The following is a 22,669-nucleotide window of genomic DNA, read 5'->3' on the forward strand; positions in this document are numbered from 1 at the left end:
TTTAATTGAGTAGAGGGCTCTGCAGGCCTTCTCTTACAGTGCATCCACTGCCAGACCGAAGCCTCCTGAGGCGCTGATTCTGAGCCCCAGGTAATTATAGGAGAGGGTGTGGTCTAGGGCGGTGTCTCCTAGATAAAAAACATGTCTGCTTTCCTGAGATCTGGCTTTCTTTTGGAAGATCATGATCTTAGATTTATCAGGGTTTACTGTCAGGGCCCAGGTCTGACAGTACTTCTCTAGTAGGTCCAGATGCTGCTGAAGCCCCTTTTCTGTGGGCGACAGCAGCACCAGGTCATCTGCGTAGAGGAAGAATTTAACTTCCGTGTCGTTTAGTGTCAGGCCGGGATTTGCAGATTGCTCCAGTAACACCACTAGATCATTGATATAGATATTAAAGAGAGTAGGAGACAAGCTGCAGCCCTGCCGGACACCACGCCCCTGAGTGAAGACCTCCGTCGTTTTATTGCCAATTTTTACTCCACATTTATTACCGACATACATGGATCTCTCTATTCTCCCAATTCTCCCACTCTCTATTCTCACACTCTCCTCCTCTCTCTCTCTCTCTCTCTCTCTCTGTCTCTCTCTCTCTCTAGTCTCCCAATTCTCCCACTCTCTATTCTCACACTCCCCTTCTCTCTCTCTCCCTCTCTTATCCCAATTCTCCCACTGTCACACTCTCCCCCCTCTCTCTCTCTCCCTCTCTCTCTCTATTCTCCCACTCCCCCCCTCTATTCTCCCACACCCCCCCTCTCTCTTGTTCGCTCTCTCTCTATTCTCCCAATTCTCCCACTCTCACACTCCCCCCTCTCTCTATTCTCCCCTTCTCTCTCCCCCTCTCTCTCTCTTTCTCTATTCTCCTAATTCTCCCACTCTCACACTCTCCCTCTCTCTCTCTCTGTATTCTCCCACCCCCCCTCTCTCTCTATTCTCCCAATTCTCCCACTCTCTATTCTCACACTCTCCTCCTCTCTCTCTCTTTCTCTCTCTCTATCTCTCCCTCTCTCTCTCTATTCTCCCAATTCTCCCACTCTCTATTCTCACACTCCCCTTCTCTCTCTCTCTTCTCCCAATTCTCCCACTCTCACACTCCCCCCCTCTCTCTCTATTCTCCCCTTCTCTCTCTCCCTCTCTCCCCCTCTCTCTCTTTCCCTATTCTCCTAATTCTCCCACTCTCACACTCTCCCCCTCTCTCTCCCTCCCTCTCTCTCTCTATTCTCCCACCCCCCCTCTCTCTATTCTCCCAACTCTCCCCCCCCCCTCTCTCTATTCTCCCACTCTCCCCTTCTCTCTGTCTCTCTCTCTCTCTCCCACTCTCTCTCTCTATTCTCACATCCCCCCTCTCTCTATTCTCCCAATTCTCCCACTCTCTCTCTCTATTCTCACACTCCCCCCCTCTCTCTCTATTCTCCCCTTCTCTCTCTCTCTCTCTCTCTCTCTCTCTCTCTCTTCTCCCAATTCTCCCACTGTCACACTCTCCCCCCCTCTCTCCCTCTCTCTCTCTCTATTCTCACACCCCCCCTCTCTATTCTCCCACTCTCCCCTTCTCTCTCTCTCTATTCTCCCAATTCTCCCACTCTCCCACTCTCTATTCTCTCACTCTCCTCCTCTCTCTCTCCCTCTCTCTCTCTCTCTCTATTCTCCCAATTCTCCCACTCTATTCTCACTTCTCACACTCTCCTCCTCCTCTCTCTCTCTCTCTCTCTCTCCTCCCAATTCTCCCACTCTCTATACTCACACTCCCCTTCTCTCTCTCTCCCTCTCTTATCCCAATTCTCCCACTGTCACACTCTCCCCCCTCTCTCTCTCTCCCTCTCTCTCTCTATTCTCCCACTCCCCCCCTCTATTCTCCCACACCCCCCCTCTCTCTTGTTCGCTCTCTCTCTATTCTCCCAATTCTCCCACTCTCACACTCCCCCCCTCTCTCTATTCTCCCCTTCTCTCTCCCCCTCTCTCTCTCTTTCTCTATTCTCCTAATTCTCCCACTCTCACACTCTCCCTCTCTCTCTCTCTGTATTCTCCCACCCCCCCTCTCTCTCTATTCTCCCAATTCTCCCACTCTCTATTCTCACACTCTCCTCCTCTCTCTCTCTTTCTCTCTCTCTATCTCTCCCTCTCTCTCTCTATTCTCCCAATTCTCCCACTCTCTATTCTCACACTCCCCTTCTCTCTCTCTCTTCTCCCAATTCTCCCACTCTCACACTCCCCCCCTCTCTCTCTATTCTCCCCTTCTCTCTCTCCCTCTCTCCCCCTCTCTCTCTCTTCCTCTATTCTCCTAATTCTCCCACTCTCACACTCTCCCCGTCTCTCTCTCTCTCTCTCTATTCTCCCACCCCCCCCTCTCTATTCTCCAAACTCCCCCCCCTCTCTCTATTCTCCCACTCTCCCCTTCTCTCTGTCTCTCTCTCTCTCCCACTCTCTCTATTCTCACACCCCCCTCTCTCTATTCTCCCAATTCTCCCACTCTCTCTCTCTATTGTCCCACTCTCCCCTTCTCTCTGTCTCTCTCTCTCTCCCACTCTCTCTCTCTATTCTCACACCCCCCCTCTCTATTCTCCCAATTCACCCACTCTCTCTCTCTATTCAGTCACTCTCCCCCCTCTCTCTCCCTCTCTCTCTCTCTATTCTCACACTCCTCCCCCCCTCTTTTCTCACACTCCCCCCTCTCTCTCTATTCTCCCCTTCTCTCTCTCTCTCCCTCTCTCTCTCTCTCTCTCTCTCTCTCTTCTCCCAATTCTCCCACTGTCACACTCTCCCCCCTCTCCCTCTCTCTCTCTATTCTCCCACTCCCCCCTCTCTATTCTCCCTCTCCCCTTCTCTCTCTCTCTCTATTCTCACAATTCTCCCACTCTCCTCCTCTCTCTATCTCTCTCTCTCTCTCTTCTCCCAATTCTCCCACACTCTATTCTCACACCCCCTCTCTCTATTCTCCCTCTCTCTCTCTCCCTCTCTCTCTCTATTCTCACACCCCCCCTCTCTTTCTCTATTCTCACACTCCCCTTCTCTCTCTCTCCCTCTCTCTCTCTCTTCTCCCAATTCTCCCACTGTCACACTCTCCCCCCTCTCTCTCTCTATTCTCCCAATTCTCCCACTGTCACACTCTCCCCCCTCTCTCTCTCTATTCTCCCAATTCTCCCATTCTCACACCCCCCCTCTCTCTCTCTGTATTCTCCCAATTCTCCCACTCTCACATTCCCCCCTCTCTCTCTCTCTATTCTCCCCTTCTCTCTCTCCCTCTCTCCCCCTCTCTCTCTCTATTCTCCTAATTCTCCCACTCTCACACTCTCCCTCTCTCTCTCTCTCTCTCTCTATTCTCCCACCCCCTCTCTCTCTATTCTCCCACTCTCCCCTTCTCTCTGTCTGTCTCTCTCTCTCCCTCTCTTTATTCTCCCACTCTCCCCCTCTCTCTCTCTATTCTCCCACTCTCCTCTTCTCTCTGTGTCTCTCTCCCCCACTCTCTCTCTCTATTCAGACACTCCCCCCCTCTCTCTATTCTCCCACTCCCCCACTCTCCCACTCTCTCTCTATTCTCAGACTCCCCCCCTCTCTCTATTCTCCCACTCTCCCACTCTCTCTCTCTCTCTTTCTCTCTCTCTCCCTCCCACTCTTTCTCTCTGTTCTCCCACCCCCCCACTCTTTCTCTCTCTCTCTATTCTCCCACCTCCCTCTTTCTCTCTCTATTCTCCCACTCTCCCCCCATCTCTCTCTCTATTCTCCCACTCTCCCCTTCTCTTTCTCTTTCTCTCTCTCTCTCTCTCTCTATTCTCCCAATTCTCCCACTCTCTCACTCTCTCTATCTCTCTCTCTCTCTCTATTCTTCTATAAGAGGAACAAACATCCATCACTTTAGTTTGTCATTTACCTCCTAAAACAGCTTTAGGTAAGTTGGAATTTCCAGCATAATGTTCATCAATATAAATGTTATTCAGTGCTAATACACATGTTATGACACAATATGAAGGTGAGGTGTCCCTGAATTGTTTATGGGCACCACATATACACACACATATGCTCACCTGGTGGGCAGATACAGGTGTAGTTGCGTCCCTCGTCTCCCTGTCTCAGGTCAGTGCAGGTTCCATTATTCTCACACGGCTTTGTGTGGCACGCATCAAATTCCTCACAGAAAATTCCAGAAAATCCATCGTCACACTGACAATAAAACGTGCTCTACAACACACACAAACACACAAGACTCTTACTGTAAATAACACATTCAGCACCATTAAATGTTTAATTTATCATGCACATCACATAATTAGATATATCGCATATATGAGACTGTAACTGTATTAACTGTTGTTACTACAAAATAATGTTCTTTGATCATCTCAATCTTTAATGAATTTTAATATATATTTATGAATGTTTTATTTGTAAAATTACAAATATTATATAATAGTTATAAAACACAAATGCTCTTCTGAGATGTTTGTTCCTGTGATATTAATGTCAGCTGTATGTCACGATTGGCCCCTCCCAGTCCTCTCCATGTGTTCGTGTTGTGTTTTGGTCTAGTCAACTGCTTTTGTTTTTTCGTCTAGTCTGGCCCCTTGTTTCGTGACTCCACCCCTGATTCTTTCCACCTGTCCTTCATCATCCTGTTGTATTTAAGCCCTTTGTTGTATTTAAGCCCCTTGTCTTTGCTGGTCTTTGTTGTTTGGGATGTTGTTTGTTGTTTGTTTGATGTTAGATGTTAGATGTTCTGATTGTTTGTTGGTGTTGTTTGATTCAGTGTTTCTTTCGTTATGTCTGAATCCCAATCTCTCTTTGTTGGGTTTTTGAACCTGGACTGTCATGACCACAACCCTGGAATTGCCCTCAATAAAAGTTGCTTATCTCAGTGTATGCATCCACCTCCATGCTCTGCGGCGTTACACTGTATTTAAATCTGCTTCACTGAACTGAACCGAAAACTCTTGCAGAGCCGCCTTTGATTAATGAGTGCTCTCTCTCTCTCTCTCTCTCTCTCTCTCTCTCTCTCTCTCTCTCTCTCTCTCTTTCTCTCGCTCTCTTTCTATTCTTAGACTAGTTTCTCTCTCTCTCCCTCTCTCTCGCTCTTTCTATTCTTAGATTAGTTTCTCTCTCTCTCTCTCTCTCTCTCTCCATTCTCTCCTCTGCAGCTTTTCTTATATCACACACTGTAGATCTTACAGCCTTTAAAGTGATACTTCAGCAAAAATGTAAATGATTTAGTCATGATGCGACATTGGTGGGTATAAGCCTTTATTACTTGTTAGTTACATTAGCCTCACAGCTCCAGTGTTAAAGCTAAAAAAACCAACTTCAGACTCCAGGGATGCATCGATACCGATACCCGCTCATTTACTACAAAACATGATGCCATGTGAGGGTAGCTGAGTGTAGCTGCTGCGCTAATGAACAAACTCAGTGACAGAGGATCTGATCACTCAGAGAAGAGTTATTGACTCCAGCACGGTCGGACACAAAGCCGTCGCTCACTTTAAATGTTACGACTCCAGGATACACTGAGACATTTTAGACCGTTTATACACACACAATCATATCCACTTCACCAACACAGGTGGAGACACGTAGGCCAACAAAATAGAGGTGAAAAAGTCAATTTGCTATCAACGTCTCTCTGTGCAGCTTTCCTCTGTTCAGTTGAATAGAATTACGAGGTATGCACATTAAAACAGTGATCTTTCTATAAACTGCCTGTGTAAGTCAGACTGTAGAGAGACCGAACTGTGTATAATAGTGCTACCAGCGTACCAGAGTGTTACCAGCACTGCTCTGTGTCTCAGCATTTTTGCTTAGTACTCAGTTATTCTGAGTGAATCAGCTTTATTGATAACGGTCTGTAGAGGCTCCTTATCCTGTAGCAGGTCAGTCAGATGGAGCATTTTGTACAGTTGGAGTCTATAAATCGTCGCTTTGTCTAAACACGATGGTCTATTTAAACATACACTGAGAGTCACCAAAGAACAAGATCAAGATCACCAAAGAACAACATCATGCAGTGTCCGTTTGGCTTCAGAGGATGGTCAGTTACAGCTCAACCAGCAATCAAACAACTCCAACAACATGGAAAGTATTGAGACAGACAAAGGATCAAAACTATGAAACCTACTTTATCTACTTGTCATGACTGGCCCCTCCCAGTCCTGTCCATCTGTTTGTGTTGTGTTTTGGTTTGTAGTCCTGCCCCCTTGTTTAGTGACTCCACCCCTGATTGTTGCCACCTGTGTTTCCACCTGTGTCTTGTGATCCCTTGTTGGCCCTGTTGTATTTAAGCCCTGTGTTTGCCGTTTTGTCTTTGCTGATCTTTGTATTGGTGTTTGCATTGTTGTTTGTTCTGCTTGTATTGTTCACATTGTTATTCTGGTTTGTCGGTCATGTCTGCCCCCCGATCGATCCGTGTTGGCTACATGAACCTTTAGACTATGACCCTGGATTTGCCCATAGTAAAAGTCGCTTATCTCCGCATATGCGTCTGCCTCCTTGCTCCCAACCATTATACTACTGCAGCGCTTTTCGATCACTAATGTAGCAGAGTGAGCTAATGCACTTCATTAAACACTGGGTAGATTTTAAGGATTTAACTGTTAAGTACATTAAACTTATTTACACTAACAGCGAGTAGGTTACTCAGTATCATGTTGGACTCAGCATCACTGTGTACTAAAAATATGCACTCATACTCGGTCTGGAAAAACAGTATTGATTAGTTTCATCACTTATTGTAGCCAATAACTGCATACTTTAACATGAAAGGGCCATTTGACAGGCATGCAAACTGAATGTGTCAAACCGGGTTCCTTTCAGACCACAGCTCTGCAGAGGTTAGCATTTCCCTCTTCTTAATCTCCAAATTCAACTCATGAAGGCCTTCCTAATTATGGCCCCCTTGCAGTACCACCATAGCCCACTGGAGGGCGACTCACAGGTTCAAAACCACTAATTTGGGGAGAGTGGAAGCTTGATTTATTGCTTTAACCTCACCTGCAGGAGAGAGACTTTTTTATCTTACCGCAGATGGCTGGGTGATGCACCTCCCTCTGCCAGAGCATTGTGGGTCGCTGAAGCCACTGCCAGGTTCCATGCAGCTGCTGGCCTTCACTGTTAGCTGCAGACGCACAGTCACCTCCGGAGCAGAGGGGGCGCCAACACGCAGCACAGCTTACAAACAAATAAGAAGAGTTAGAGAGAGAAAAGCTTTGGCTGTGTTTGAATAGCACTAATACGGCTGCGTACTGACGTTCTCCAGAACACCAAAGATCCCCGGGTGACGTTCTGCCGTGAACTTTCCAGTAGAGCTCCAAGATATACTGCATCCCAAAGTGCATCATGGCTGTTTCAGGAGGATGAAAGCACTGACGTGACTGCCTAGTTGTTTTAGTAGTGCTGGATTCAGCCCTTCTTTGCGTTAATAACAGCAAAATGACAGAAACTTTACCAAATGCTGCTGCACATCCGTCCACAAATCCACACCAGCGCCCTCTGCTGGTCTTGAGGTGGAGACTTTTCAGGCTTCTGTTTATTATTCAGTCTGACTTTTATTACCAACTATGACTGTAATAAAAATGAAATGACTCGCAAACGGAGGAAAACAGGTGTGCTTGGAAGCCACACAGGTTTACCACACAGATGAATCCGCCCTGCTCTCGGTCCCTCAGTCCCTCGGTCTCGACCAAAATGCAAGTGGACATGTTGAAAAGCAGCGAGCAACAGTTTCTCAGGAATGATTGGAGGGCTGAGGAAAATGGGGCAGGTCTTGAGATCAGTTTGATGGGTTCAGTTCGGTGGTGGTCTAGTCACGACCCTGTCTAGTTCGGCACACGGCTTGTGTTATATACTGGAGTACACAGTGTACAGGATGCACTGGTGCAGTTTACGGTTCACAGTGCACTATTCCAAGCACAGCCATACTGTGGGCATCAGTAATGAAACTGATGACATGAGACATCAAACTCTGTCTCCATTACTGCTGAGCTTCAACAGGACAAACACACACATACTTACTGATGAAGTAATTGTGTCCGAGTGGAAGTGACTGGTCAGGGATGACCAGACCGTCGGCCGCCTGCTGGAACCAAACAATGGTGCCGTCGTCTACAGAGCAGTGTGAATAACCTTCATCCTTAACTCGCCATAACACAGCGGGACCACTAATATTAACCACCAACCTACAGACAGAGAGAGAGAGAAAGAAAGAGAGAGAGAGAGCGAAAGGGAGAGAGATGTCATAACTCATTTTTACTTGGCCATTTTCTAACCTCTCTTGATCGGATGTATGTAAATGAGCTCTGTTCTGATTGGCTGCCCTATATTGTGCCTTTTTCAAAATGCAGTCTGGGATGAAATGTGGATCAAAAACTGCTTTTCCACCACTCGATACCGACTCGATTCAACTCAGCACACCTGCTATCTGGTAGTGTTTTTGGTATCCCATCAGTCGAATGTTCCGAGTGACCTCAGCTGATAACGGAAAGTGAAGTAGGAACGCTGCAGACGGCTGATTAGTCGGAGGGAATTGTCCCCTTCTTCCTAAACACATATGCTAATGTTACCTACCAGGTTAGCATCACCTTTAGGTTCCACAATCATCTCGCTGCCATCATCTGAGCTCAGATGTAGTTTTTCCCCAAACTCTCCTGTTTTGTTCAGTAGTCTTTTGTCTCGCTGCCATCAGCCTCTTCTGACCACAGCTTGTCTCCGTCACATCACGGCATCTGGCGTCACTATGACAACCAGCTACACTGAGTGGAAAATGTAGCAGCTGGTACCAAAAGTGAGGAGAGTTGTGTTGGACCATGCAGTGGTTAAGGCTAGACGGTTAGGTTGGGAGTGAAATCATCTGGGCTGTGGAGGAAAAACCTTCAGTCACTCCTTTTCAATGTTTGGATCCTTTGGAAGCTGCAATGATCATTTGATAAACTGTGTAAGCTAAAACGTGCAAGTATGTGATCCTATGTAAAAGTGGTCATGGTTGTGACATCAATTCCAATGTTCTGCTAACTGCTTAAGAACCATTTTGTAAAGTAGAGAACATATAAAAAGTAAAATGAAAAAGCCCAGAACACAATTAAATAAGTAATATTTTTCATGCTTGAAAATTATGCAAAGCGTGGTGTCAGCAACTTGAGTAAAGTGACCACTGTTGTTGCTAAGCAACCGGTGGTCAGCAGAGTGATACAGGTAGAGTGTTATGAAATATGTCAACACAGGTGGAATACTTTTCAACCAATCGGGCTGTGTGGGAGGAGCTTACTATTGGATAGAATAAAGGGTCTTACTTTACAGCAGTTTCCTCAGCAGCCTCCATGGAAACTGTCATCGTCCCAGCGGAGTCAGGACCCGCAGAGCTCCCACACTCGGAACCATCAGTGATCTGGAACACACACACACACACAGGTTCTGTCAGATCTCTACAGAACTGATTAAGTGACCCTTATTAGTCCCACAACGGGGAAATTACATGTCTGCATTTAACTCATCCATGAAGTGAAACACCACATACACTCTAGTGAGCACACACACTAGGGGGCAGTGAGCACACTTGCCCGAAGGACACCTCAGTCATGTGCTGTCGGCTCTGGGGATCAAACCGGCGACCTTCCGGTCATGAGGCTGGTTCCCTAACCTCCAGCCCATGACTGTCCCAGAACTGAGGCATTTTAAGGGCATTTTTTTACACTTGTCCTGAATGTCCGAGTCCCAGGACCGACTCTGGGCTCTTTATTGCTAGTTTGCTGTCACACAACAGATCTTCATTACAGCCTCTAACAGTTGTTGACCTTCATGGTTCTCTGTAGTTTTTACCACCAACACTGACTGATTCTCAGTGTTGCTCTGATCGGCCTCTAATAGTCACCACTGCTTAATCTAAACATGTCTGTCCAATAACAGCCTGCTTTTCCCTTTTTCTGTATTTTTATCTATTATTCCATCTGTAAAATTCTACTATCCGGTGTGGACCAGAGGAGGATGGATGCCCCTTTTACATATTAATATATTCATATAACATAAAATAACAAAACGTGGAAACGAACTAAAAAAGCAGCAGTGTTTCACCTTGTTCTGTGGCCCTAGGTATAAATAGAATTGAGTGGCAGACGAATCCATTCCTCGCCCAAAACTCCAACTCCACTCCAGGTTTCCCGTTTCCCACTCCACACTCACACGTCAGAGAATCCCAGCTCTGCTCCATATGATCCATCATTCTGACCTTTATTTTATGTCTTAAATGTATGTAGGCATCATGCTTCTGAACAATAGCACACGGTGTGGCTAATCAATATATTGACTATATTGACTAGTAAATGAGCCCATTCAGCCCAACAAGCCAGAAGACACTCTGCCTTTTCAGAGGAGCTTTGAGATCTTTCAGGTTCCTTCTTCATGTAACTGTGTGGAGAAGAAGGGAGTGATGGAGTGGAGTGATGTGAGTGAGGAGTGGAATTGTCTGACGCTCTTCTTCACTCACACGCTCTGACTCGGATATTAATTATCAAAAGAGGAAAACATTCCGACATTGTCCATGCTCACCTGCTGCTCGTCCCACTGGACCTCCACCACTCTCTGTCCGGGTTTGGGTTGCCATGGCTGCAGGGTGGGAGGGGCCTGAGTGGTGGGGTTGGCTGTGATTGGCTGAGACGGCTGAGTGGTTGTTGCTGGAGTGACTGGAGTGACGCTCTCGGGGGCGTGACTTTCCGCCAGATCCCAGGACTCAGGGAGGTCAAAGGTTGTCATGGCCTGGTCACACCTGACCCCTCCGTATCCGTCATTGCACTCGCACACGAACCCAGCACCATTCGTATCCCGGCTACAGTTACCATGGAGACATGGGCCACTGGTGCAGGGGTCGGCAAAAAACTGTGGAATGAAAAAAAAAATTATAGATTAAAGTCTGGGCAGAAACAATCAGAATGGGCAGAGCTTAACTGCTGTAGACTGAATGGGTGGGGCTAAACTGTTCTAGGCTGAATGGGCGGAGCTAAACAACTGCAGCTGAATGGCTGGAGTTAAACTGCTATAGCTGAATGGGTGGAGCTAAACAACTGCAACTGAATGGGTGGAGCTGAGCTGCTGTAGGCTGAATGGTGGAGCTAAACTGCTGTAGCTGAATGGGTGGGGCTAAACTGCTGTAGGATGAATGGGTGGGACTAAACTGCTGTAGCTGAATGGGTGGGGTTAAACTGCTGTTGCTGAATGAAATAAGGTGAAAAAAATTTTTATACAACCACAACCAGCTAAATGCCCATATATGGACTGTATGTACTACTAACGGTACAGTTTGAAACTGTAACAATGTTTACACACTAGATTAACTCATATCAGAAAAGATATGAGCACTTTAACACAGTTACTAAAACTAAGAGACAAAACAAAGCACAGGATTAAGAAAAGTTCAGTGTTGAGTATCAGAACAATGCTTGTCAGCACGCCTACAGGGCCAGTGGAGCTGAGTGTGCAGCATTGTGGTGAATAATGTGCTTCTATTTCTATTTCTAAACTCATTAGCCTTGCTTTGTAACTGATTGAATGAGTGCAGAGCGCTGAAGCCCATTAGTTTAAATGATGAAGTGTTATCTTTGTGTAGCTAATCTAATTATCCTGTTCCCTTCAGCTCAGAGAGAGACTCTCACCCCAACCACATCACCCACACCCTCCTTTCTGCACTGTGAGCTCTCCTACCTCTGTATTGTTCTCTGTGGGGGATACAACACACTGTAAATAATTAAAATATATGGCAGAATAAACATATATATTGAATATATAATTCATCCATTACTGTCAGTTCTGCAGTTTATCATTAGGCTGAATGAATAATCGACTCTAAATGTAGGTATTGTGATATAAACTGAATCTGTTCTACAGTTTCTCATTAGGCTGAATGAATAACTGACTCTAAATGTAGGTATTGTGATATAAACCGAGTCTGTTCTACGTTTTCTCATTAGGCTGAATGAATAACCAGCAGCTGGATTATAGACTTCCTCACCTGCAGACCCCAGTGTGTTAGGATGGGTGAACACACCTCCCCCTCCCTCACACTCAGCACAGGTTGTCCACAAGGCTGTGTCCTCTCACCAATGCTCTACACACTGTTCACCTATGACTGCACTCCAAAACATAGCTTCAATACTTTCATTAAATTTGCGGATGACAGCACAATCACAGGCAATATCACCAACAATGATGAAGGACTGTACAGAGAGGAAGTCAAGCTCCTCACAGAGTGGTGTGTTGCCAACAACCTCTCCCTCAACGTCAGCAAAACCAAAAAACTGATTGTTGACTTCAGGAGGGGAAGTAGAGAGCATGCACCACTGAGCATTGAGGGGGCGATGGTGGAAAGGGTGAACAGCTTCTAGTTTCTTGGTGTCTACATATCCAAGGATCTCACCTGGTCGCTCAACACATCCCACATCATCAGGAAAAGCCAACAACGCCTTAATTTCCTCAGAAGGTTAAAAAAGCTCAACCTGCCACAACGGCTCCTGTTCAACTTCTCCACAGTGGAGAGCATCTTGACCAGCTGCCATCACCGTCTGCTTAACGCAAGGCCCTGCAGAGGATGGTCAAAACTGCTCAACACATCACCACAGCTGTCCTCCCACCCATAGAGGACATATATGATAAGCGATGTGAGAGGAAAGCCACCAACGTATCCCCACACATCGTTAGGCTGAATGAATAACCGACTCTAAATGTAGGTATTGTGATATAAACTGAGTCTAGGTTGATGTTATTGCTCTTATATCTGTGCGTAAGTGTCCTAAACAAATTTCATCAACACTTCACCAGGTTTATATGACAGTAACTGTGTCGCCATGGATACTGTGGTTAGAAAACCCAAAGCCAATTGGAGCGCTCAGATGAAACTGTATATTCATTATTCTTTATCTCTCCCTTCATCTGTCTCTCATACTCAGACTCATATATATATAATAAGTTCAGACAGCTCCTCCTCCAGTTTACTCCATTAGACTCCATATATCCATTATGATATATTTACATATATCATAAAGGGAAATGAAGAGATCTGACCTAAGTCTGATCCTGAGGAATGCTTCCTCCTCAACAATCCTTGATATATTATCCATCCATCCATCCATCCATCATCTTCCGCTTCTCCGGGGTTCAGGTCGCGGGGGCAGCATCCTGAGCAATGAAGCCCAGACCTCCCTTTCCCCAGCCACTTCCACTACCTCCCAGGGAGGGATTCCGAGGCGCTCCCAGGCCATCTGGGCAATATAGTCACGCCAGCGTGTCCTGGGTCTTCCCCGGGGTCTCCTCCCCGGTGGACTTGCCTGTGACACCTCCCAAGGGAGGCGTCCAGGAGGCATCCTAACAAGATGCCCGAACCACCTCAACTGGCTCCTCTCGACGTGAAGAAGCAGCGGCTCTACGCCGAGTCCCTCCCGGATGACCGAACTTCTCACCCTATCTCTAAGGGAGAGTCCAGCCACCCTGCGGAGGAAACTCATTTCGGCCGCTTGTATTCGCAATCTTGTTCTTTCGGTCATTACCCAAAGCTCATGACCATAGGTAAGGGTGGGAACGTAGATCGACCAGTAAATCGAGAGCCTTGCCTTATGGCTCAGCTCTTTCTTTACCACAACAGACCGGTAAAGAGCCCGCATCACTGCTGACCCAGCACCAATCCGCCTGTCAATCTCCCGTTCCCTTGTACCATCACTCGTGAACAAGACCCCGAGATACTTAAACTCCTCCACTTGAGGCAAGAGCTCATCCCCAACCCAGAGAGGGCTCTCCACCCTTTCCCGCGTGAGAACCATGGCCTCGGATTTGGAGGTACTGATCCTCATCCCAGCCGCTTCACACTTGGCTGCAAACCGATCCAGTGAAAGCTGAAGTTCACGGCCTGATGTCCCCAATAGGACCACATCATCTGCAAACAGCAGAGATGTGACCCTGAGGTCACCAAACCGGACACCCTCCATCCCCTGACTGCGCCTAGAAATTCTATCCATAAAAATTATGAATAGAATCGCTGACAAAGGGCAGCCCTGACGGTGTCCAACTCTCACTGGGAACAAGTCTGACTTACTGCCGGCCATGCGAACCAAACTCCTGCTTTGTTTGTACAGGGCCTGAATGGCTCGTAGCAAAGAGCCATGTACCCCGTACTCCCGAAGCACCTCCCACAGAATACCCCGGGGAACACAGTCGAATGCCTTCTCCAAATCCACAAAGCACATGTGGACTGGTTGGGCAAACTCCCATGAACCCTCCAGAATCCTGGAGAGGGTAAAGAGTTGGTCCAGTGTTCCACGACCAGGGCGGAACCCGCACTGCTCCTCCTGAATCCGAGGTTCGACTATAAGCCGGACTCTCTTCTCCAGTACCCTTGCATAGACCTTACCAGGGAGGCTGAGGAGTGTGATTCCCCTGTAGTTGGAACACACCCTCCGGTCCCCCTTTTTAAAAAGAGGCACCACCACCCCAGTCTGCCAATCCAGTGGCACCACCCCCGATGTCCACGCAATGTTGAAAAGGCGTGTCAGCCAAGACAGCCCCACAACATCCAGAGCCTTGAGGAACTCGGGACGGATCTCATCCACCCCTGCAGCCCTGCCGCCAAGGAGCTTTTTAACTACCTTAGCAACTTCGGCCTCAGTAATGGACAAGCCTATTCCCGTGTCCCCAGACTCTGCCTCCTCACTGGAGAACGTGTTGGTGGGATTGAGAAGGTCCTCAAAGTATTCCTTCCACCGCCCAATGACGTCTTCAGTCGAAGTCAGCAGCACACCATCTCCACTATATACAGTGCTAGTGGCACACTGCTTTCCCCTTCTGAGTCGCCTGACGGTTTGCCAGAATCTTTTCGGAGCTGACTTAAAGTCACTTTCCAAGGCCTCACCGAACTCTTCCCACACCCAGGTTTTTGCCTTGGCAACGACTGAAGCCGCAGATCGCTTGGCCTGTCGATACCTGCCAGCTGCCTCTGGTGTCCTACAGGCCAACCATGTCCGGTAGGACTCCTTCTTCAGCTTGACGGCATCTCTCACCTGGGGTGTCCACCACCGGGTTCGAGGATTCCCGCCCCGACAGGCACCAACTACCTTGCGACCACAGCTACAGTCAGCCGCTTCAACAATGGAGGAGCGGAACATGGCCCATTCTGAGTCAATGTCCCCCACCTCCCCCGATATCTGGTCGAAGTTCTGACGGAGGTGTGAGTTGAAGATCAATCTGACAGGTTCTTCTGCCAGACGTTCCCAGCAAACCCTCACTATACGTTTGGGTTTGCCTGGTCTGACTGGCATCTTCCCCCACCACCTGATCCAACTCACCACCAGGTGGTGATCAGTTGACAGCTCAGCTCCTCTCTTTACCCGAGTGTCCAAACAGGTGTTCGTTATGGACAAACTGTGGTTTGCACAGAAGTCCAAAAACTGAACACCACTCGGGTTCAGATCAGAGAGGCCATTCCTCCCAATCACACCCCTCCAGGTCTTACTGTCATTGCCCACGTGAGCGTTGAAGTCCCCCAGTAGGACTGAAGGCTGGGTACTCTGAACTGCTGTTCGGTGCATAAGCACAGACAACAGTCAGGACCCGTTCCCCAACCCGAAGGCGTAGGGAAGCTACCCTCTCGTCCACCGGGGAAAACCCCAACATACAGGCGCAGAGTTGAGGGGCTATGAGAAAGCCCACACCTGCCCGCCGCCTCTCACCATGGGCAACTCCAGAAAAGAAAAAAGTCCAGCCCCTCTCAAGGAGATTGGACCCAGAGCCCAAGCTGTGCGTTGAGGTCAGCCCAACTATATCTAGCCGGTATCTCTCAACCTCGCGCACCAACTCAGGCTCCTTCCCCGCCAGTGAGGTAACGTTCCAAAAGCCAGTTTCAGCAACCGAGGATCAGAACGCCAAGGCCCACGCCTTCGGACACTGCCCGATCCACAATGCACCGCACCCCTACTACTGCCCCTCCCATCGGTGGTGGGTCGATGGGAGGGGGGACTCATGTAGCTCCTTCGGGCTGGGCCCGGCCGGGCACCATGAGTGAATGCCCGGCCACCAGACGCTCGCTGGCGAGCCCCTCCCCCAGGCCTGGCTCCAGGGTGGGGCCCCGGTAACCCTGATCCGGGCAGGGTACACAAGTCCTGCTTTGTTGTCCTCATAGGGGTGGTTATGGATCACACTTTGTCTGGCCTGTCACCTAGGACCAGTTTGCTATGGGAGACCCTACCAGGAGCTTTTGCTCCAGACAACATAGCTCCTAGGGTCCTTCAAGCACACAAACCTCTCCACCACGATAAGGTGGTGATCCATGGAGAGGTCCTTGATATATTATTGTATACAAAAATGAATATATACATTTGCGTATAAATATGTATGTCGCTGTCATATCAAAACCTCCCATCTCCAAAATGGTAACTTTACAGGAGAAGGAACAAACATACTGTACTTTTAATGTAAATATGAGGTTTTGTTCAGACAACAGCAATACATACATATATGTCTATTATACACTATACATATATATATATATATATACACATACATGCACACACACACTATATATATATATATATATACACACACAGAGACACACATACACACACTAATACTGTAATAATACAGTAATAATAAAGTAATAACACTGTAATAATAAGGCTGTAATATGAGCGACGCTGCAGTGCTGTTTATCTGATGTGGTAAAGATGGAGCTGTTAGTGCGTTAATGGAGCAGTTTTATGAGTATAATAACACACAGGCAGCACATGTTCTCTCTAAAGACCATGAGCTTCAGTCTTTATTTAGCACTGAGGAACCTGGAGCTGTGAGATGCTGTCAGACTGACAAGAAAGATCAGTCTGAGCACGTCTAGAACACTTCAGTCCAGCCCTCGGGGGAACCACACTGAACAAAACAGTCTCAGAAGAACTAGGCCAGCTCCTCCAGCGCGACCACATACCTGTCTGACAGCACAGCATAGATGGTTTAGCGGCTGTGGATGGAAATTTCATGCATATTCACATTTCGAAAAGAAGTCTGACTCATAAAGCCCCTCACACTAAACACCAGGTCCCTGACTTCACACAACACAGCCCAGCATTCGTGACAAATTCATATACACGGGTTTCAGATTATTTTAATGATCTATTTTAATAATCTCAAAGATCAATAGAGTGGGGCAAAAAAGTGTTTAGTCAGCCACTGATTGTGCAAGTTCTCCTACTTAGAAAGATGAGAGAGATCTGTAATTTTTATCATAGGTACACTTCAACTATGAGAGACAAAATGAGGAAAAAAAATCCAGGAAATCACATTGCAGGATTTTTAAAGAATTTATTTGTAAATTATGGTGGATGTTCTGACTCATGCTTAGCATTGGTACTGCCCCCCTAGTGGTGCAGTTCCTGCAGTGACACTGGGCAGCATTCTGAGCAACATGGAGGAGCTTGCAAGCAGCAGTCAAAACTCAATCTTTATTTCTTGTTGTTCAGGCATTATCTGTGAGTATTTAGTTAATTGGACCTTTTTTGTAGACTCTTTGTGCCTTCTGTTTGCTAGATGTTTTTGTTTTATAGCATAGTTTGATCTGTGGATTTATGCTAGTCAGCCACTGTTAGCTTCTGTGTTTTGGTGTTTGTGATACCTCAACTTGGCTGTAGTGTATTGTAACAACCCCACAGCCAATTCAGTTGATATCTTTTGCTTTACATGATAAGTGGTTCATTTATTTATATGTTGGAACTGAAAGTCATGTTTCCTGGTTTTTATTTTTTTTCCTAGCTTTACACCGCTTCCATTAAAACACTTAAAGACTCCACCACGTGTCTTGGTCACTTAAGGAAGAGTGTTAAGCTGTCTGCATAGCTGTGTACGCAGACGCGCAGTGAAGGCAGAACAGTGGAGAATAAGTATTTGGTCAATAACAAAAGTTCAACTCAATACTTTGTAACATAACCTTTATTGGCAATGACAGGGGTCAAACGTTTCCTGTAAGCCTTCACCAGGTTTGCACACACTGTAGCAGGTATTTTGGCCCATTCCTCCATGCAGATCTCCTCTAGAGCAGTGATGTTTTGGGGCTGTCGCTGGGCAACACGGACTTTCAACTCCCTCCACAAAATTTCTATGGGGTTGAGGTTCTGGAGACCTTGAAATGCTTTTTACGGAGCCACTCCTTCGTTGCCCGAGCGGTGTGTTTGGGATCGTTGTCATGCTAGAAGACCCAGCCATGTTCCATCTTCAATGCCCCTCCTGATGGAAGGAGGTTTTGGCTTAAAATCTCACAATATATGGCCCCGTTCATTCTTCACTTAACACAGATCAGTCGTCCTGTCCCCTTTACAGAAAAACAGCCCCAAAGCATGATGTTTCCACTCCAATGCTTCACAGTGGTATGGTGTTCTTGGGATGCAACTCAGCATTCTTCTTCTTCCAAATGCGACGAGTTGAGTTTTTACCAAAAAGTTCTATTTTTGTTTCATCTGACCACATAATATTCTCCCAGTCCTCTTCTGGATCATTCACATGCTCTCTGGCAAACTTCAGACGAGCCTGGACATGTACTGGCTTAAGCAGGGGGACACGCCTGGCACTGCAGGACTCGAGTCCCTCTTGGCGTAGTGTGTTACTGATGGTAGCCTTTGTTACTTTGGTCCCAGCTCTCTGCAGGTCATTCATCAGGTCCCTCCGTGTAGTTCTGGGATTTTTGCTCACCATTCTCATGATCATTTTGACCCCACGGGATGAGATCTTGCATGGAGCCCCAGATCGAGGGAGATTATCAATGGTCTTATATGTCTTCCATTTTCTTACAATTGCTCCCACAGTTGATTTATTCACACCAACCTGCTTGCCCATTGTAGATTGACTCTTCCCAGCCTGGTGCAGTTCTGCAATTTTCTTCCTGGTGTCCTTCGACAGCTCTTTGGTCTTGACCATGGTTGAGTTTGGAGTCTGACTGTTTGAGGCTGTGGACAGGTGTCTTTTATACAGATAACGAGGTCAAACAGGTGCCATTGATACAGGTAATGAGTGCCAGACAGAAGAGCTTCTTAAAGAAGAGGTTACAGGTCTGTGAGAGCCAGAGATCTTGCTTGTTTATGGGTGACCAAATACTTATTTTCCACCATAATTTACAAATAAATTCTTTAAAAATCCTACAATGTGATTTCCTGGATTGTTTTTTCTCATTTTGTCTCTCATAGTTGAAGTGTACCTATGATGAAAATTACAGGTCTCTCTCATCTTTCTGAGTAGGATAACTTGCACAATCAGTGGCTGACTAAATACTTTTTTGCCCCACTGTATTTGGATCAGCTAATTGTGCAAATAAATAAAACACACAAACACACACACACACACACACACACACACACACACACACACACACACACACACACACACACACACACCTAAGCTGCTTCTTTCCTTCTGGGGGGAGCTGGAGCCTATCCCAGCTGTCATTGGGCGGACGGCACGATACACTCTAGACAGGTTGCCAGGCCATCACAGGGCAGACAGACACATTCACTCACATGTTCTACAAGCTGGACATAACTTTACTAGAACCCTTTTTAGTGCTATATAGAACCATGTACAACACATTCCCCATCAACATTCCCCATTTAGGCTTGAAATGGTTCTATATAGGACTCGTGGTTATAAACAGAGCCGCTGTTTTTATTAAAAACCCTTGATGAACCATTTTTAAATTGTGTTTGGCCTAAATAGTGCTTAGAACCGATCAGCCATGCAGTGGAAAAGATGCCACAGGGTTAAATGTCTCATGTAGTGCAGCATTAAGGTGGAACGGAAGATTCAATGAGAAGCTGGAGAACATCAGCTGTGTTCCTCAAACCATGAATCTCTCCATTTCATCTTCTGTAACGGCTTTCAATCATGCATCATTCTGAGGGAACATTCTGTTTCACGTAGGCAGATAACTGTACCTCACAGTAATGGATGCTTTCTAGGAGTTCTGTCAGTGGTGGACAGTAACTAAGTAACTAAGTAAATGTAATTAGTTTCTGTACTGTAAGTATTTTTTCATGTATCTGTACTGAAGTTTTTCCATTCTGGGCGACTTTTTATTTTCACTCCACTACATTTCAAAGACTAATATCTGACTTTTTCGTCCACTACATTTTGAGAAATTTGTCGTTACTTTTGATTTCTGTGTATATAAAAAACGTAACATGTCAAAACAAAAGAAGCACAAAGTGAGAGCACCAATCAGGGCACAGCGGTCACTTTGTTTAGAGCTAGTTTAGACCTGTTGGTCATACTGACCCAGTGTAGCACACGTCAGCGCAGCAGCGTAAAATTTTGGGAGAGTCTGTTCAACATAAATGATGAACTAACCTAACTTTGTGTAAATGGAGCACAATATAGAAATATGTCCACATATGCAGTCGTGACTGATGCGCCTTTTTTCAGAATTTAGACAAACACCATTTAATTTTATTGTAAATTAGTTTGGGCTTGTTTATTAACAGAGACCTACAGATCACTCATTTGACACACCAGCAGGAGCTCCCAAACCCACATGTTTCAAATTATTCATAATGAGAAGTATAACAACTTGAGTTTTTTAGCATTACATAATTTAATGTGTCAGTTCCATTGGCAGGTCAGATTATGAGCCCCTGACCATAAATATTTGGTTGTCTAAAAATTGTTAAAAACCTGAAAACCTGATCAAGGAAGTCATGACAGTGGAACGTTTGCTAAGATCTGGCCACCCTATGGGATTTTAAAAATCCTAACCAATGCTGAAAATGCAAGACCCCCCACATCAGGCACATTACACAATCTGCTCTGAATGAAACACCAGAAACTTTCAGATTATGCACACAAGCAAGCAACGGTTTTGAATCTCAATGAATTTTGCTTTGAATCTCTGGATTTCTTGTGAAATGTCTATGACTTCAGATCTAAATAAACACAGTGGACATCAGTGAGGCTATTGTTGGTGGTGCTGCTTTCTGAACAAAAAAAATCAAGTGAAACAAACCTGTGCAGCACACATTGTACACACGATGCTGCCACAGCTTGAGAAGTTTATCCTCCTTCTCTGTTGTCCACTTATAGACGCTCCACACTGCAGGATCACTGGAAGATCACAGTGATATCAGGAGACCTTTTGTGATTGTTTGAAGGAGCAAGTTGGTCTCAAAATCGGCCCAGTTATCTTGTAGCGTGGACCAGGCCTAAACAGTGATTGGAGGAGAAAATGTAGTGGACATTCAGAAAATACATAGAAAGCAGCCCCTTTTTTTTTGGACATTGTGTTTCTAGTAAAGTAACCACCACTCCTGGCAATGCGAGTCAAAATAGCTGTTTATTTTGTCTTTATATTGCTTGCAGGAGCCCCCTGGTGGCTCAGGCTGCTAAAACCCATGAGAGGATCCGTGCCTGCTGGATGGTGATAAACCATAACATAACACTGTGTCCATGAGAGGTGGGAAATGATTGGGCTCATTTACGCTCTTACTCTCTCTGTCTCTCTCACTCCCTCTCTGTCTTTCTCTGTCACTAACTCTCTCTCTCTCTCTCTCTCTCTATCTGTCTCTCTCTCTTACTCACGCTCTCGTTCTGTTCTCTCTATGCCTCTCTCTCTCTCTCTCTCTCTCTCTCTCTCTCTCTATCTGTCCCTCTCACTCTATCTATCTGTCTCTCTCTCTATCTGTCTCTCTCTCGCTCGCTCTGTCTCGCTCACACTCTCTCTCTGTTCTCTCTCTGTCTGTCTCTGTCTCTCACTCTATCTGTGTCTCTCTCTCACTCTCTTCTCTCTCTGTCTCTCATCAGTGTAATCTGAAAGTGTGTGGTGTTTCATCCTCCGCAGATCTGAGATAACTAAGAACTAGAAGTGTGTAAAATCATCATGTGTGGGTGTCATTTCCACCATATAAATCCTGTAGCGTGGGCCCGGCGTTACACAATTCATTATACAGATGTCTCTTCCGTTCCCGCTGTTTGACTCACAGTTCTGACCCACATGTTTGGGCTTTAAGATGAGCATCTGGCTTCTCCACTGCAATAAACCACAACATAACACTGTGTCCCTGTGAGGTGGGAAATGATTGGGCTCATTTACGCTCTTACTCTCTCTCTCTCTCTCTCTCTCTCTCTCTCACTCCCTCTCTGTCTTTCTCTGTCACTCACTCTCTCTCTCTCTCTTACTCGCGCTCTCATTCTGTTCTCTCTATGTCTGTCTCTCTCTCTCTCTCTCTATCTGTCCCTCTCACTCTATCTGTCTGTCTCTCTATCTGTCTCGCTCACGCTCTTTCTCTGTTCTCTGTCTCTCTCTCACTCGCTCTGTCTCGCTCACACTCTCTCTCTGTTCTCTCTCTGTTCTGTCTCTCTCTGTCTGTCTCACTCATGCTCTCTCTGTTCTTTCTCTGTCTGTCTCTCTCTCGCTCACGCTCTGTCTCTCTCCCTCTCTGTGTTCTCTCTGTCTCTCACTCTCTTCTCTCTCTCTGTCTCTCTTACTCGCTCTCTCGCTCTGTCTGTCTCTCTTTCACTCGCTCTCTCGCTCTGTCTCTCTCTCTCTTACTCTGTCTTACTCTCTCTGTCTCCCTCGCTCTCGCTCACTCGCGCTCTCTCTGTTCTCTCTCTCTCTCTTTGTCTGTCTGTCTGTCTGTCTCTCTCTCTTTCTCAATCTCTGTTCTCTCTCCCCGTCTCACTCTCTCACTCTTACTCTTACTCACTG

At 46.4% G+C, this 22,669-nt stretch overlaps 1 protein-coding gene across 3 annotated transcripts in view; it reads right to left on the reverse strand.

Annotated features, from left to right (window-relative positions):
* dner (delta/notch-like EGF repeat containing) overlaps window positions 1-22,669 on the reverse strand; it is a 142,899-nt gene that overhangs the window by 35,667 nt on the left and 84,563 nt on the right. For 2 of the 3 annotated variants that reach the window (XM_017686935.2, XM_017686934.2), the window contains exons 2-6: window positions 10,516-10,842; window positions 9,264-9,358; window positions 7,990-8,153; window positions 6,998-7,146; window positions 4,017-4,170 (exon numbers count right to left, since the gene is read on the reverse strand). In XM_017686935.2, the coding sequence (XP_017542424.1) occupies window positions 4,017-4,170; window positions 6,998-7,146; window positions 7,990-8,153; window positions 9,264-9,358; window positions 10,516-10,842 (889 nt within the window). Of the gene's footprint in view, window positions 1-4,016; window positions 4,171-6,997; window positions 7,147-7,989; window positions 8,154-9,263; window positions 9,359-10,515; window positions 10,843-11,971; window positions 12,134-22,669 lie in introns of those variants that run through there. The other variant, XM_037539784.1, reaches the window with a different exon arrangement.

This window comes from Pygocentrus nattereri, chromosome 7, assembly GCF_015220715.1.
Source record: "Pygocentrus nattereri isolate fPygNat1 chromosome 7, fPygNat1.pri, whole genome shotgun sequence".
In the NCBI taxonomy this organism is placed as follows: domain Eukaryota; kingdom Metazoa; phylum Chordata; class Actinopteri; order Characiformes; family Serrasalmidae; genus Pygocentrus; species Pygocentrus nattereri.